Source organism: Procambarus clarkii, chromosome 19, assembly GCF_040958095.1.
Source record: "Procambarus clarkii isolate CNS0578487 chromosome 19, FALCON_Pclarkii_2.0, whole genome shotgun sequence".
Classification (NCBI taxonomy): Eukaryota; Metazoa; Arthropoda; class Malacostraca; order Decapoda; family Cambaridae; genus Procambarus; species Procambarus clarkii.
This window is the reverse complement of record NC_091168.1, coordinates 22,399,566-22,418,657: the sequence shown is the minus strand read 5'-3', so window position 1 is coordinate 22,418,657 and position 19,092 is coordinate 22,399,566. Positions and strand designations below refer to the sequence as shown.

At 36.3% G+C, this 19,092-nt stretch overlaps 1 protein-coding gene across 7 annotated transcripts in view; it reads right to left on the bottom strand.

Annotated features, from left to right (window-relative positions):
* LOC123757562 (uncharacterized protein CG5902) overlaps nucleotides 1-19,092 on the bottom strand; it is an 81,871-nt gene that overhangs the window by 21,164 nt on the left and 41,615 nt on the right. For 4 of the 7 annotated variants that reach the window (XM_045741312.2, XM_045741309.2, XM_045741311.2 and 1 more), the window contains one exon: nucleotides 15,922-19,001. The exons of 2 other annotated variants lie outside the window; for them this stretch is intronic. In XM_045741312.2, the coding sequence (XP_045597268.1) occupies nucleotides 18,678-19,001 (324 nt within the window). In that variant the 3' untranslated portion in view covers nucleotides 15,922-18,677. Of the gene's footprint in view, nucleotides 1-12,670; nucleotides 14,388-15,921; nucleotides 19,002-19,092 lie in introns of those variants that run through there. One more of the 7 variants, XM_045741313.2, reaches the window with a different exon arrangement.

Below are 19,092 nucleotides of genomic sequence, written 5' to 3'. Positions count from 1 at the left end.
ATTGTTTTCAAGTTGAAGTTCCACAGTACCAACAATCGTGATTTATCTTTATCTGCTCTTACTATAATCTCTCTCATGACCATTATGAAGCCCTCTCATTTGTCATCTAGTTCATCCTTTGTCCATGTGTTGCCTGTAGGTGGGCTGTAGACATTTACTGTCATTAGTTTATCATCCTGATTCCAAACCTGCAATGCCATTATGTCAACTTCTCATGGGTTGTCAATTATTAACTCCCTTACCTTTAGGTGTTCTTTCACCAGCTCGGCCACACCTGTAGCTGTGTGGCGCACCCGATGGTGCGGGTGCTTTCTAGGAGCATTTTTCATTTAATGAACAAATGTTTCAACCACTGTGATGCGCCGCATTTATTGTGACATTCTGGCTGTACACCGAAAATAAAGTGTTCCAAAAACAGTATTTGTTCTTTTGATATTGTTAATTAGCATCCAGGAAGCATGAAAATCCAAGTACAGTATAAAGTCTCTATCTCTTGTAGTTTAGTCGTAGTTGCCTGGAGAAGTTGCATTTTTTGGGTAAAAATTAGGAGATTTGAAGCATGGGAATAACTTTGTTGATCTATTTTCAATGTTTCTCACTTTCTTTATTTAGTTTTTTTTTGCTCTAATAAGTGGTATCTGTGTCAAAGATGGTGTTCATTATGTTTAACTTTGAAAATATGCATATACAGTATACAGATATTTGTGCATAAATATATGCACACCATGTATTTATTCATACTAATATATATAACAGTATATGAACATGTTGTACAGAATGGTATGAGAATAGCTTGAGCTACCTCATCCCTTTGTGTGTATTTATAACTCAATAAACTTATTTCAATTACAATGTAAATAACTGCCATATTATGGAATGTGGAATCAGAGAAAATAAACCACACACAAATTATAAATTATGTGGAAAGTAATTAAAGAACCTTTTGAGATCTAGGGAGAGGGGAGGATCTAGGAGTGGTTTTGTATAGTGGATTGTCACCAGAGGAACACAAAGAACATTGTGCGAGGAGCGTATGTGTCGCTTTCCAACTTCAGACTCACTTTTAACTACATGGATGGTGAAATACTAAAGAATACTAAAGAAACTGTTCAGGACTTTTGTGAGACCAAAATGGAAAATGCAGAATGTATGGTGGCCATATCTCAAGAAGCACATCAATTAACTGAAAAAGGTGCAAAGCCATGCTACAAAATGGCTTTAGGAACTAAAAACACAAGAGTTATGAGAAGAGGCTAGAGGTGTTAAATATACCAACACTAGAAGGTAGAAGGAAAAAAGGTGACATGATCACAACTTATAAAATAGTAACAGGAATCAACCAAATTTTGGAAAGCGATAGGTCATTCCTGCAACCAGCAACTTCAAGAACAAGAGGACACAGATTCAAGCTAAGGAAACAAAGGTGTCAACAAAATATTAAAGTTTTATTTTGCAAACAGAATGGTAGACGGTTGGAACAAGTTGAGTGAGAATGTTGGGGGCCTTAAGTAGTTTCAAAGTGTTATATGACAAGTATTGGGAAGATGAGACACCACGAGCACAGCTCTCATCCTGTAACTATAATTAGGTAATTACACTTAGATAATTGCACCCACTACCACCAAAACCAACAAAATCCCCCATCTACGAGGAAATGAAAGAATAGGGATGTGAACAAGAGGGAGGGGAATTCCTGGAAGAAACAAGCCAACAGACATGAAAGGCCACAAATGGGTTTAAGCTCATTGGCCACCAACCAGAAAGCTGGAGGCAACTCAACTTGAAGCTACCAAATCTTGCTACACAGGGCAAGATCAGAGCACACAAGGCAATGTTGCAACCATGAAAGAAGATCCCTGAAAAACTAGGGCAGCCTCCTCCCAATGAAGTGCCTGCAGATGACAAAGAAGCTGCCACCATAATAAACAAAATGAAAAGTTGACTGAAAGCCAGAATAAAATCAGAATCTTACTCTGCCACTAGGAAGCATGGATACAATTCAGAAACATAGTTTTATCTTTGCAAATAGTATAATGAAGCTAGTTCTACTGGGCCAAACTTTAAGGAAGATAAGACAACAGAAACTGCGCAGGGAAAAAAGGCACATCTAAGCTACGAACAGTAAACTGGAAGTCTGCCCAGAGGAAAGTGGAGGTGATGTTCAACTCGTCCAAAGATGGAGAATAAGAGAACATATCCATATGAAGCAATCAACCATCAACAACGGGTGTAAACTGCCCTGCAAAACTGATTATTTTACTGTATTCTGTATAAATTTTGTTTTCCAATAATTCTTTGTGACCCGTTTGTCTAAAACCTAAGTATCTTCTTCCCTGGTTTACCTAAGGACTTCATTTTATGAGCTATCACTCCACAATCACATTTCTTATGGTGCATACCTTGGCAAAAATTTAGTATAGAAGAACTGCATCTGGATTTTCATAAATACTTCCACAATTTTTCCTAGTTGTTTAAAGTTACAAGAGAGAGAGGATTCAGAGTTTGAGATAGTTTTGGGGGGCTATTTACCTCCACATGTTGGCACATTTTCTTATAGCAAATGATATAGCTAAATTTTTTGCATATTTACACACATTATATAAACAATTATATTTTTTTTCAAATAAACATACTTCACTCAAGTATAAAGAGTACTAAAAAATTTTGTTCTTACCTTTTTTGTAGCTCAGCCTGATCCTTGATGCCCACAGGCAGCAAAATGTGAACGTATGTACAGTGTTGAAAAGGATTTTAACATAGTGCTGTAACTGCACACTTAAGAATTAAATTTACAGTACAGTACAGGTGTAAAATTTAACTAACTTAAATTAAAAGATCTAATTTTGCACGGCACAAGTATGGTTTAAGAGATCTGCATTCGAATCTACTAAAGGGTTCTATCTCAGAACCACTACTGGTTGAAATGGTAATTGGTGTTCTTGTCAGATACCCATCTATTTAAAAGTTTTTTGCTCATTTTTATATCACCATGGAAATGTTACTTGAGCAGTTCGAGTTCAGTTCATAAATAGAAAGCTATAATGTCTCTTCTGCCTGTTACAACACATTCCTAGAATTAAATCAGCATTACCAATACTCATTTTGTTATCTGTCTTCACTGATTTTTTTTTCATCCACATACTCCATCAGAACATCACTGTTATTGGTAGTAATTTCATCCTCTGTGAGAAGATTATACCTAGGGTGACCTGAACCTCCCTGTAATCATTTAACACTATAACATTAACTTACCCCCTCCCCAGCATGTCTAAATATTGTAATAAAACCATTGTCAACCCATTAAAAAAAATTATAGCATTATTAATGCTATCACTATCTCTTATTTTCATCATGTCCAATAACTGGCTTTATCACTTTATACCATTGTTGTTGTTTTTATTGGACCCAAGCCATATTTTAGGGGCTGGATTCATGAAGCAGTTATGCAAGTACAGTACGTACTTAGGTTCTTACCATCGTCGTAGGGATTACGCCACGATTCAGGAAGGCATTTACGAAAGCCAATCTTCCTAAGAACAACACCTCACACTACACCACCTCCAGACCAGTTGTAGCTTAACATAAACCATATACAGTACAAGTCTTTTCTCAACTACATTAGCGTATCAACTGGGAACTCAAACTATAGTACCTTCGTCTGTGGGTCTCTGTCGTATCCCGTCCTGCAAGCAATATGCTGTGTGTGTCCATAACTTGTATTAAATATGTATTTTATTTAGAAACAAATACAAATTATGATAGTGTTATTAAATAAATACTTAAGTCAATATTGACTGCTGTTTATTTAAAATAAGAGAAACCAATAGTCAATGTGTTTTATGACATACCAAATATTTTTGCTAATAGAAATAGTTCGCCCATAATTTAAATTGTAAAGTATTTTAGTAATTAGAGGCCTACATATTAAATTATTCATGGAAAATTAAATATTGAGAACTAAGCCTATTAATTTGAAATCGAATAAGTCTTGCCTAACTTTCTTAATAGTTGCCGCATTCAAATACTGTTTATAGTTTAAAATCGCTTACCCATATAATATGCAAAATATAAAACACTAAGTAATAAAGACTAAAACCCTACCTAACCTCACCCAGACCAATGACAGGGAGTACAGTGCAATTTTAATGTATAATACTTTCAGTAAGAAATATATATAATTGCATTACTGTACATAAAGCAACTAATGTTTTGTAGATCCTACATTTACCAATAATATCTGCACCTTCACAACATTAGGAAGCCTAAATTGTTTAATTTATTTATTAAATACAAGAAGGTACATTGGGTTGTGAGAGTACGTAACATTGGTGTTTGAGCCTTACATTCGTGCAGGTCCTAAAGGTGATAAAAGTAAGAGTAATAATACGTACATTGTAGCAAAATTTGAGTTTAATATAATACCTACAGTATTATGTTAAACCTGTATTGTATTTAACATAATACCTACAGTATTATGTTAAACCTGTATTGTATTTAACATAATACCTACAGTATTATGTTAAACCTGTATTAATATGTACCAGTATTATATTATGTTAAATACCTACTAAATCTGTACAAATACTCCATGCAAATAAGAGGATCATGTCTATGGAACTCACTCCTTAAAAAAATAAATTAGCCTACCTATACTTTATTCAAAAGTAAAACCAAAAAGTACCCAATTTCATCCTCATAGTTTTCTTACCTGCTCCAAACTCAAAATGTATCTTGTGCTACCCACTCGCCCAATTTTAGTACTTTAAAACATGCAACTTCACCAGTGTAATCAATGCTATCAATTTATACTGCGGGTATTATGTTAAGCTCGAATTCTGCCACCATGTACCTATTATTACTTTTATTTTTTCAGTTCACTTAAGGACCTGCATGAAATGCTATGCATGTTTCAGGCTTTGCAGAAATATAATGCTCAACGACCAATGTAATGTACTGAACTCTCACAACCCAATGTACCTTTTTATATATAAATAAACATATAAATAAACAAATAAATAAATAAACAAATAAACAATTAAATAAATACATTTACAAGAAGCTGCAAAGACTGGCTTTACCTATAATCATTCAATTAATAATATTTGTCATTTCATTTTATGTCCTAGGTACAAAAAAATATAAATTCTTAATGTCTCAAGATAGGCAGAAATACAAGCTACAATTTAAAACCTTTATTACTAAGATATCTCAAGTTTAAGCAACAATACTAGTACTGTATATATATATGACCATTGATCACAGGGTTATAAGCCCATGGAACTGCCTACCCGCTGAAGCCGTAAATGCCAAAACTCTGCTGAACTTTAAAATCCAGCTTGAAAAAATCAGGACAAATGAGGGATCTAAGACAAGCTGCCAGCTTCCTGTCTTCGTCGAGGCCACTAGTGTTAGTAGCCCTCAGGTAAATTCATGTAAATATATATACCAGTACAGTATTTGTGAGCGCAACCCATCTTCTAGCCCTCCCAGCATGGAACCCTACACACGATCCAATAAATTCTGTAATGAACAGAGATCTGCTAATAATGCTTAAAGTTATGTATGCCACCATGACAACAGAGTTAAACAGTTATTATAAATCCATCATAAGGAATATAACTCATCAGGGAGCAAAGATACACTTGTTTTATTGAGGGTTTCTTGGCGTCCATTCAACTACAACCAACGAAGCTCTAGAGGTAAAGACAAAATTTAGCATATTTGCTTGCTACAATGTTGGTGTTCATTGCAGAGCTTGAAAAACATAATTTTACTGCGAAATAGACTAATATTATGAGAGAATAAGATGTAGATAGTTCGCAAGTGACGTTATCGATGCAACAGTGATGTAACACATATCAATGTTGATTACATGTGTTCATAATACTTAACGTTTTATGTACCATCTGATTGACAAATATAAACGTTATTGTGGCCACATTTCATGAAATATAGCTTATGTGTAAGCAAAAATATAGTTACACATCGCCAGTGTTCGGACACTTTAATTGAGACTACCACAGTTGCCGATCTCCGGACAAACATGTGTGATTGTCATTCCTGAAACCAGCAATTTCACGAACAAGAAGACACAGATTCAAACTAAGGACACAAAGATGCCAAAAAAATATTACAAAATTTTCTTTTACAGTGGTAGACGGTTGGAACAAGCTAAGTGAGAAGGTGGTGGAGGCCAAAACTGTCAGTAGTTTCAAAGTGTTATACAACAAAGAGTACTGGGAAGACAGGACACCACAAGCATAGCTCTCGTCCTGTAATTACACTCAATTAATTGCTTCTCCAGCGGAACCTGCAACGTGCTTGGCTAAACATTAACAATGTAACCTTCTCTCCGCTTTGTCAAACAAAAAGCACTAGTGACATCTTTCGAGACTTAAGTGAGCTACATAAAAAATGGCTAATAACTGTATACAAACACCTTCCCAAATCGTGCGTACGAGTCTTCTCACAGAGTACTTAAGAAACTTCATAACACAGCGATGTAGGAACAAGTACATGATGTATCATGAATTTAGGTCTAGCTATCAATAATGTTCCTCTATGCATACTGTAATATAGTTTTTATTTTCAAAGTATTTTCTCCTAGTGTGATTATCACCTTCCATAAAATCCAATATTTTCTCAGGCAAATCTTTAGATACAACCCTACACTATAGCAGTATGAACCACACTCTGAATAATAGGTTAGATGATAAATGTGATATTAGGCTGAAGAGTCATGCAGATAATAATGTTATAAACTACAGTCTACTGATTTTAATTAATTAATCTCATGATGTGCAAGGAATAATTTAGCAGCCATAAGGTGAACCCTCAAACTCTTTGTAGAAATGTTTTTGAGGCCACTCCAGAATGACAGCATGTGTAAATCCAAAAATTGTTGAAAGGAAATAGAGTTGAGAAGACCTGTTCAAGTAGCTTTTAATGCTTTGCAGCCTTTCTTACAAGTGATGTCTTTAATTTGTGACCCCTCTTAACATAACAGCAAAAACATGTTTTCTGCTAACCTAATGACTTGGAATTGTTTCCTCAAGTCGACTTGCCAATGTTTCAGACAGTAAATTTCTTAAAAAAAAAAAAAAAAGTTTTAGCAGCATTCTAAACTTTAAAGCAAGATATGTTTAATGGTAGTAAAAAGTGTTGATCTTTATTTTCATTGGTTCAACACTCTAGGCATTATTACTTCATTTTTCTGAGGTAAGTGCTACACTTACAGTTATTACAGTACTGTCTAAAGAAACAAGCCAATCTTTCCATTTCTAACTTCATTATCTCACCACCTATGATCCTGTTGAAGCTCCTGTGTAACTAATTTACTCTTTTTCTATGACAGAAGCACAGAGATTTTACATGAAAGTGATGGTTGGGTTGACTGCATCTATCTGGATCTAAAAAAGGCTTTCGACAGAGTTCCACATAAGAGCTTGTTCTGGAAACTGGAACATACTGGAACATACAGGGAGGCTTCTCACATGAAAAATTTTCTGGCAGAAAAATAAGGGCAGTAATCAGAGGTAATGTATCAGACTGGAGAAATGTCACAAGTAGGAGTACCACAGGGCTCAGTTCTTGCACCAGTAATGTTCAGTGTCTACATAAATGACCTACCAGATGGAATACAGAATTACATGAACATATTTGCTGGTGATGCTAAGATACTACGGAAGGTAAGAAAGCTAGACAATTGTCACGTTCTTCAAGAAGACCTGAACAAAATAAGTATATGGAGAACAACTTGGTAAATGGAATTTAGGGTGAATAAATTCCATGTTATGGAATGTGGAACAGGAGAACATAGACCACACACAACCTACAAATTATGTGGAAACATCTTTAAAATATTCTGATAAAGAGAGATCTAGGGATCTAGATCTAGATAAAAATTATCATTCAAGGACCACATAAAGAACATCATGCGAGGAGCCTATGCAACACTTTCCAATTTCAGAACTGCTTTTAAATACTGTACATGGATGGTGAAATACTGAAGAAATTGTTCATGACCTTTGTTAGACTAGAGCTGGAAAATGTAGCAGTTCTATGGTGCCCATATCTTAAGAAGCACATTAACAAACTGGAACAGGTGCAAAGACATTCAACTAAATGGCTCCTGAAACTGAAGGACAAGAGCTATAAGGAAAGGTTAGAGGCAATAAATATGCCAAAACTAGAAGATAGAAAAAAAAAAAAGAGACGATATAATCACTACGAACAAAATAGTAACGGAAATCCATAAAATTGATAGGGAAGAAATCCCGAGACCTGGAACGTCAAGAACAATGGGTCATAGATTTAAACTAATTAAACAAAGATGCTGAAGAAATATAAGGAAATTCTTTTTCGCAAACAGAATGGTAGACGGTTGGAACAAGTTAGATGAGAATGTGGAGGAGACCAAACCATCAGTAGTTTCAAAGCGTTATATGACAGAGTAATGGGAACACAGGACACCACGAATGTAGCTCTCCTCCTGTAACTACATTTAGGTAATTACCTACTAGCATAAACCACTGGTATACAGTCTCATCTAGCTTTACATATTTTCAAGACTTGATTCATATATTAGAACATTTGGCACATTCTCATTCACTCACTCTCTCATTTTCTCTCTCATTCTTTCTCTCTTGTCAATGAATTCTAATATCTCGTTTCTGCTACTTGCTATCAGAAATAAGTGTGTGTCAATACCATACTCCTCTGCTAACTTCTTCAATCACCATCTAAACTCACTTTTCTAAAAACAATTCAGCTTTCTGAACTATGAGTAATGAGCCTCCTCTTATCCATGCCCGATTTATAAAAAAAAAAAAAACTATAAAAGATTTTCAGACATACAGTATCTAACAAAGATTAGGGAGAAGACTGGACTATTGCAATGACTATTGCAATAGTCTGTATGTCTGCAATAGTATTGCAGACATACAGACTATATGTCTGCATACAATACAATACTGTATGTCTGCAATAGTATTGCAATGACTATTGCAATAGTCATTGAGAAAAAGAGAAGACTATTACTACTAGGAGAAGACTATTGCAAAATGAATTACGTCAAGCAACAGACAATGACAAAGAAATGTGTGGCATTCTAAATGAGTATTTTGTCACTATTTACCAGAGAACAACTTGATATTTTACCAACACCTAAATAAATCTATCTATATAGGTGTTGAAGTGAACAATTTGAACCATTTAGTGGCTACAGGGAGAGAATTAAACAAATGGAAAATAAAAGCCTAACACGTTCCCGAGATTAGATGAAGCATTTGCGAAAGCGTAAAAATGTAATTAACGTAACATTTAAATGTTGCTGCCTTTCAGTTGTAAGTTCCATCACTTCATTTGCCGACTTTCCTTCCATTTCAGCCTCCTACTGAACCTCCTGCAGATAACCCTTAACCCTCCTGTGGTCCCCCTCTTCTGTATTCTCTCTCTCTCTTTCTTCTAGCCCTTTTTCCAACTCTTTCAATTTCTGAATGTAAACAAACACAAAAATGCAGTGATCACTGGCACCTTGTGATCCTCATATTTTAGGTTCTCTACATCATCTTTATTTTTGGTAAAGACCAGATCTGGGGTAGCTGGTAGATTACCTCCTCTTTCACCTGTCAGCTCCTTCAGATCCTGCCACATGAAGTGCTTGTAGTGCCCACAAATCTTGCTCTCTGTGTTTCAACTGTAACTACACTTAGGTAATTTCACATTCAAAACATGTCACTCACTCACCAATTCATTTATCCACCCATTTAAACCACATGCAAACTTTTTTTTAATTAAGGTACAGTATTTATCCATATTGTATTTAATTTATATAACCCCTTTTTATATAATATGCCACTTTCCAGAACACGAGTACAGTACTGAACAGTGTCACATACGGTTCGACAACTGCAATACTATCCAGGGTGCAGAAGCTCAATATAATGGCCAAGGGTGGTTATGCAGGAGCAGTGTTTGGTAGTTATACAGGAGTGGTGTTTAGCAGTTATACGGGAGTGGTGTTTGGCAGTTATACAGGAAAAATTGATAGTTAAACAGGAATGATGTGTGATAACCAAAGAGAGAAGTTTGGTAGTTATACAAGAGTGGTGTTTGGTAGCTATACAGGAAAGATGTTTAGTAGTAATGACAGTGAATGAGTTGATGAACGAGTAGAGAAAAGGAGGACGGTGGAAGATGTCTTGAGAATTTCGGTAAATTAAAAGATATAAAATACTATAGATGTTAAACTCGAGTCTGCCAGACAATGACCTAACACTACTGATACCAGTAGACATGAATATATTATAAAGTTGACTTGGTATTAAAAGAATACACATTGGAATTTTGATAATCATAAGTAATTGGAGTGAACTCCCTTTCAGTTTGTTTGGCCTGTTAAATAACCTAGATTTTCTGCTAAAATGTGATGTAACCTAAAAAACAACAAACCAGACTACTGGGCTGGAGAGACCAAAACAGAAAACATAATAGAAGGAAATCCAAACTGCCACATTTCTGACCCTCTTGCAAAGACCAAACAGGGCCACTGAGGAGAGGCCATCCCCAAACCAAAGAAACAAAACTGTAAATGTGGGAAATACATTTACAGTATTTTCACAACAGCTTTGCAGTACAAGCCAGGCAAATGACAGAGGCTTTTAGTTCAGGGATTGACAAGCTAGGTGCGCATGAACCTGACAGCATGCAGAAGTAATTAACGAGTTAGGTGCTTCATTATTGAGTGCTTTGCACAATTCAGGGTATTGGTTTCTCTTTTTTCTAAGATTTGTTGACTCTGCTGATTGTGTGTTTTGGCTTGCCCACCTTACTGGTGGCTTTTTTGGTTATGAGGCCAAGTTTTGGCCTTTAATTTCTGGTAGGCATCCAATGATTTGCAAGGACCTGGTGAGAATTGAATTGGGTGAACCTATCCAGGTGGCCACCATCTAGGAGCCACCATAGGAGCCCTCCCAGATATACTCCTATTTCATATTTTTTCAAAGCTTTCACTATTTTCTTGCCTTTAGTAGTACTGTACTATACACTAAATATCAATACATAAAATTTAAACTAATGAGAAAAGTTAGGGAAAAATAAAACAAGCTGCCACCTGAAACAAGGAAATTAACAATGAGGAAAACAAGACAACCGATCAGCGCCACACATGAACACCTCTAGCCCTAATGCAAATGCTCACCAACAAATGGCAGCCCAGGTCACTAACTAGTAGCGCCTCACTCACTAGTCTGGTGTAGTTGTAATCAAAGAGCTTGTTTTGATGTGGAATATTACCACATGGATTTCCAAACAACAAACGGTTGTTTGGATTTCCTGAAATGTGATCACTACTGCAGGCTCCTGTTCCAACATTTTTCTCAGCGTACCAACTGGGTGTTCTCATCAGCCCTTCTCCAGGTTTGAGTCTCATCCCTTGCTTTCTAGGGACCTCATCCATTTTCTTTTCTCCAAGCCTGATGATCACTTCTCGGCTGTTCACCACTTCATTATAGGATCGAATCCAGAATATTGAGAATATTGTGGGAAATAAAATTTAATTCACTTTTACCATCGGCCATGGAAAATAAGAGGCCAGCACTCAAACAACCAGACCAGGATGCTCAGAGTAATGAACGAGGGTTCTCACAAAGTAGCTGCTACTCAGGCTGAGATTTGAAACGATCTATGTGAGTATGACTATCTAGTGTACTCTACAAGCATGACTGAAAACTTATTTTGGTACTGGTGACAAAATGCAGTCTTGCCTTACTGTTCATGTTCTTAGTCAATACAATGGAGCATATCTTAAGGAGAAAACAAAATGATTCTACTCAGAAAAGTACTTATCATATTTTCTCAAAGCCTCAGTTTTAATGTTTTTTTTATTAAACTATTTGAATATTTATATATACATCTGCAACATGAATTCATATTGGTCCTAAATATAAAAAAAATGGTCTTTTTCAGATACTGTACGTACTGTAATTCAGTTTTGGATGACCATAACTCCTTTGTGTTAAATACAGAATATAGACATAGTATTGTAAAGATTATGTGGGGCAAGATAACTGTAGGAAATGAATGGTCATGTGGAATGAATGCTGGAGAAAATGAAGATATTGTACAATATGTGATAGTAATATAAAGGACACAGAGGTGGGGAGCACACTACAAAAGACAACAGCAAATGTGGTCACCGAATGGTTAAAAGAAAGTGGTATTACAGAATACATTCACGTAAACTCACATGACTGGTTCTGACAGAAGGTTGTTTTGGAGGCCTACCAAGTCAACTCTTCTTCGATAACATCAGTGTTGTGTCAGGTTGCAACAATTTCTTCCCTATACTGATAGTATTGAGCTTGATTATCTGTCCTGTCTGTCAGGTCTTCGTGTGGGGGAATGGCACCGATTCAGGTGTATAATGTCAGTTGGTAAAGCTATTCCACAAATCCTCAACATGGTATCAGAAAGATATTTCCTGATATTAAACTGAGGAGTGTTTAAATATTTTCAGATTCAGGCCTCTGCTAAAACATCTGAATCACATTTTACACTTAAAATCATACGTTTCAACAGTGTTTCCATATTTGCAATGATAAAACTTAAAAAACTTACTGCAATACAGTGATTCTGAGTCTTCATAGGGACACCGAGACAAACCAGAAACTACCATTGCTTGTTTTTTAATGTTTTCAATCATATAAATGTATTTTTCCAACTGAGATGACCAAACTTGGTTTGTAAGTTTTATATGAGTTTTACAAGTACAGTATAGGGCATACAAGTGTAATGTTTAAACATCCAAATATAGTACTCAAAAATCCTTTCTATGTAAATCCCAGAGTTTGCATTAATTTAATTTCTTTAATGTGTTTGTTAAATCATATATATATACTGTATCAATTATTAACCCATTGTTCATTTCATGATCAACAGAATTCATATATACACCATCCTACTTTAATTTGTAATTATAGAACACAATTTTACTTTCCAGTACATATAGTCATTTTCAGGATGAAAGTGTAAGAAAAATTTACATGATCACTCTTGCAACAATTTTGATTCAAGTGTTGCAAATTTCATGACAAACACAGGAACACACTCTTCAATACCAAGCTCAGAACTCAGCATGTCATTGATGCATAATTTAAATAAAACAGGTTTCAGCACTATTCCTTGAGGGATACCATTTTTTTATTTAATGTCAATCTGATGATACTCCTATGCAGAATAACCCTTTTCTGCTACCGAGAAACTTTTCAATTCAGGCTATGTACTCACTTTTAATATTATTCATCTTCCACTTGTGTAACATTCTTCTGGATAACCTTGTGAAAGCATTCACAATGTCAAAATAAACAATATTTACGGTTCCGACCATTCCAAAATTTTGGTCCAACTTTCTACTAGTTTCAGCATCTCGAGTAGTATTGGCTTTATTGATATTTGAAGTCCAACAGCTGTATTTAGAACTAGATCACTTGTTCCCTTTATCATGTTCTAATTTATTTCATCATGAAACATTGCCAATATTTTGCAGATTACAGGCCAATCTATCTGGTCACCCATTTCCTATGATGCTTCTTACTAAATTTCTTTACAATTGCACTAATATTCATATATTCTCAGTCCATGGTAAGACTTCGGTTTGCATAGTGTTGTTAACAATAAAAGTTAAAAATTATAAAGAAAGTACAGTATCTCTCAACTTATTCAATACACACTAATCAAAATCTTCTGGCCCTGGAAGTGTGCCGATTCTTAGCGTCTCATTTACAGTATTTTCAGATTTTTACAATTTTATTTCACATATTTATGTTTCTCACTGAATCTGAATCAGTCACTAACAAATTTAAAGCTGTCAAATATTTAATATAGGTCTGTTAATTCACCTGTTGGGTCATTTGTAAGTACAGTACAGTATTGTACAGACAAGACATATTTGTTTTACTTATTTAATTTAAAAACTATTTTAGTACTGTAATTTGAAATTTTACCATTTTTTCTGAATGTACGTGCAGTACTGTAACTCTAGAAGGCTATAGGGTTTTCGCTTATGTGCAGGATTTTTTTTTTTTTTCGTGCATTTTACTGGTTTTCTACATCCTTTTCTAATTTAGTTTATAACGACAGTATATTATATTCCATTTCATATTTTTGTCTTCAGATTTTAGGGCTAATCCATAATTTCTTCTCTTCATCTTAGAAATAGCAATCTTAATAAGAGGTAGATTATAGAATCCAGTATTTCTTTTACTGAATTACACTGTATACTGTAAATATGTAGTCCATCAAGCATATTAGCTCAATTGCATGACAGCAAAGTTTCCATTTTTTTCATAGCCACCATTTTCATATCTATATCTAGTCTTACTATATCCCTGATGAGATAAATAGGCATTAATATAAAGCATTGTCACTCTTATAAAGTGAGATATGAATGTCACAAATTGCTTTCCCACATGAGAAAAATAAATTGGAGGGTAAGGATTTATCAGAACCCTTACCACTAAATATTTATGAAATGTGTTTGTATAGGAAACTGTCTATACAAACAATCAGTAAATTAAGAAAAAAAATCCCACTGGTCCACAATCTATAGATATATTTTATCAATTGAAGGATAACTGAAGTATTCTTAGAGCAATACATATAATGACTTTTTCAGAGATAATTCTCTCCAATGATAATTACAAAATTCATGGTACACAGTAATGATACCTTTATTTTGAGTCTGCAACCAATTCAACTCTACTCTCTAAAGTCAAATTTAAAGCTAACGTGCATTTATTTTAAAGTGGAATTTATAAACATACAGTATATAATATGTTCACCGATCACCGTTAATATAAGATGCAAGATTTTATAACCATCTAGACTTGAGGAGTGAATTCCAAAACCAATTTATCTAAAATACACGAATTTTACCGCAGAGTTTGCAATAACACTAGACTTACCGTAACCATGCATGCACGATCTTAGTTTAAAATTGAAGTAGAAACCATCATTGCTTTTCAAGTGGTGATTTGAACTTTCAACCTTTACTCTGCCAGTCCAATAACATAACCACTCACCTGTTTTACTTTCAATTGGTAATATTTTTAGAAGAATCTTTAACTATCATGACTTCCCAAAACCTTGAAAACAATCTACAGACCTTAAATTTTTTTTTAACAACTGCCGATTCAGTAGAAACAAAACGCACATGAAATGTATTTACCGTGCTTTTGAACTTAGTTATTTTCATATAGTTTGCTTGAAAATCAGCAAACAATTCAGGACATTTTACCCATGAACTTTGCCTAATATGTCCTATATCCTTTTTAACAAACAGCTTTATTATTTCCTTAGTGAGCACATCAGTGATTTCTATAAAATTCAGTCATTAAATGTTTGTCTCCTTCGTTTAATTAATGTTTCATCACGTCTTACAAGTCTAATATTAATCTTTGTTTGGGAAGATGGATGAACAGGTGGATAAAAAGGTAGAAAATGGATAAATGGTGTACAAGCAAGTGTTTGGATGATCATAATGAACAATACACACCAATCTCTCCCACTCTTATTATCCACACTTGTGCTACAAGCCGATATTCTAGAATATCTCGTATTTCTTATATGTATCAATCAATTAGCAAATTTTCTACCCTCCTTAAGCCTATACTCTTTACTGGCAAGACTACTGTACCTTCATCTTCTTTAGTCCCAACTTACAGACCCTAAATGAAACAGTAAATAACGATTTCGAGCTCATTCGTGTATGTCAACTAACGATATCACATTTAACACAGAAAAGACCTATGGTGTTACATTTTATTTGGAAACCAATCCACAAACCAAGGATGTTTATATTGTTTCAAATAAACAATATAAACATTGAAAGTAAAAGTGAGGGGAAAATCCTAAACTTACACAGCGACAAAAGACTTTATTTTAGCATTCATATACAACACAGCCAAAAAGTATCCAAAACAGTTGACATACTATACAAAATTTAGATACTATCTCTACCACTTTGTTCTTCTCACACTATGTTACTCATTAATTTATCCCTATCTAACTTATGGTATCTGTGAGTGAGGGCTCAACCTCTGGAAAGAGTGCATCTCAAACTCATCATCATCCAGCAAACTGATCATCAAATCCATCATCACCCGGCAAACTGATCCCTAAATTCATCAACTTGATCCTCAAACCCATCATCGCCTAGTAAACATCAGTTTTCAGAACTACTAAAAAAAATCTTTCTTCAGATAACAAACATACAGGCTCTCTGTTCAAATCCCTAAACATTCTAAACATACTCCATACCTTCTCTTGTGCTGTTTAATCCTAAAGTTTTTTCTTGAACACTAACTCTGATTTAAAACATTACCAAGATGGATGTAATATAGCCCATGAACATCACACCAGAATTAAGAATCTCATTGAGTCCAACTAAATCTGTAAACACGTCATGCAAATAAAGAACCCAAAATATGGAACACCTTTCCTAATGGAGTAAAAAACCAGTGTTGAATGTAATGAAATGCATTTCTGGGTGAGCCCCGGAGGCTCCTTGAAGCTATCTTACTGATCAAGTACTGTACTACTTAAGTGTCATTGGTCGCAGAGTTCTTTGTAAGCCTACCGGGGACCATGAGAGCCAGAACCTAGCCCGCTCAGAGAGGTGAAGGAAGCAATGGCACATAAGCACTTTACATTTAAAGTGTCATGTTGCAATCGACCAGGGAAGGCACCCAGAAAGGTAGGCAAATCAAAACAGACCATTGCTCGGTTGAAAAGTGCGACCTACGTTCTCACAAGCACAAACGAACTCCCCCAAAAAGCAAACAAATAAGTCAAACTTTGTCCAACTAACCCCCCACTCTTTAACTCCTTCCCCCCCCCCCCCCCACTCCTGCAGGGGGAGGAGTAGCTGGACTGGGTAAGTCAAGCCACCCCAGTCAATTCTTTGAATGATGAAAACTGCCTACCAGAGGGAGGGAGACCCAGAAACTGGCATTTCATTGCATTCAATGCTGGTTTTCAGTGGGAAGCTCCACTGGCTCCCTGCAGCTAACTACCCAAACAGAAGGAAAACAGGGAAGAACTCGTAAGGCAGCAGCCCAGCAGATTGCAAACCAACAAAAACAGTTGTCCGCTACAGAAGCCCCAAAGCAACACAAAGCCTCATAGGGCTCTGAACGATTACGAGAGATCTGGGGACCAGGACTGTGACCAACCCCAAAACCCCCAAGCCTGAAAACCATCCAAAGACAGCCGAAAGAGTGGCATATTTTTTGACATCATGGGCACAAGGGTAAACTGCAGGCTGGCTGGAATTAATGACACTGAGGACAATGAGCCCTGAAATAGGGAACCAGGGAAACCGGATCAACCCAGAGCGCGTTCACTGACACAGAAGCGGTGGCCCGCAGGTAGCTGCGCAAAGCTGCCACAGCACACAGATGAGTACAGTAGTACTGTACGGTGCCACAGTAACTAGGCGAGTACACAGCACACGATGCACCCCCTGCCTAACCAACCAAGCATCCACAACCAACGGACTCTTTGGGAAGCCCACCGTCTCATTCTTAGCCAGAAAAGAAGAACCTGGTTGCAAATGAACAAAATGACAACCAGGACCAAACAAACAAAATCCCCAGAGCTGGAGAAGAGCATGAAGCTCTTCAACCCGACCCGCCAAGGCCAACAAAAACTACCAAAAACAAGCATGAACCGAAAGGGCAACCACAAACTGAGGTGAAGAAGAAAGGCAAAAACCCGATTTAAAGACCAAGAAGGTTCAGGTAGCACATGAGCAAGCAGGAGGTGAAAAAATGCAAGAGACAGCTTGCAGAACGGAGCAGAAGTGACATCTACTCAGAACGCAAGTTGTAGCAGCTCTGCCAGTGCCGCACGATAAAAGGTGATAGTATTCGGCACGAGATGCTAATCCAATACTCCACACATCTGATTTATAACACTACTGCAAGGGCAAAATCAAAATAGAAAAGGGGAACATGGAGCCAGTGCTACAGCGGCCACTCAGCACAACTACACCAGTCAAAGAACTGACTTGGGACAGCCTGACTTACCCAGGCCTGCTCCACCTCCTGTAGGGGGGCTAATGAATGGGGGGTTAGTTGGACAAATTTTTGCTTGTTTATTTGCTTCCTGCGGGAGTTCTTTTGCACTTGTGAGAACGTAGGTCACAATTTTCAATCAGGCAGTAGTTCATTTTGATTCACCTTCCTTTCTGGGTGCCTTCTTTGGTCGATGGCAACATGACACTTTATATTTAAAGTGTTCGTGGGCCATTGCTCCCTTCGCCTCTCTGAAGGGGGCCAGGTTCTGGCTCATGGTCCCCAATAGGTTTATAAAGAACTCTGTGACTGATGACACTAAAGTAGTATTGTACTTGATCAGGAAGATAACTTTAGGGAGCCGACGGGACTCCCCACAGAAAATTACTCAACTTACACTAAATTAACAAATAAATAAAGTAGTACAATTTCTTTACTATATTATCCACCTTTTGATACTGACTCACCTAGTACTTTACTACAGTACCTAGAAATGTCAATCAAATATAATTTTTCATGATCACCTCCCTGCCCTATTACTAATGTTATTTACCTGGTTATCTCTCTAGTGGCTTCGACAGGGGACAGGAAGCTGGCAGCTTATCAAAGGTCCTCCTCACTGTTCCTGAGAATTTTTTCTACCTGAATTTTAAACTGAGGTAATGACTTGGCATTTACGGGTTTGGCAGGTAGGCGGTTCAATGGGTTTATAACCCTATGGGTGAAAAAGCATCTCCTGTTTTCTGTCCTACAGTGTGGCTTGTTGAGCTTGAAACCGTTGCCCCTTGTTTGCATTACATTTGACCTTTTAAATAAGTGGTCTGGATTAATATCCTCCAACTTGTTTGGTATTTTAAAGGTCTCGATGAGATCAGCACTGTCATGTCTGGTTTGCAGTGTTGTTAGTCCTGTGGCCCTCAACCGTTCCTGGTATGAGAGTTGACTTAGTTCTGGGATGGTTTTTGTCTATTAAACGTTTACTAACATACCTTGTTAAGTGCCACTATGGTAAAAAAAT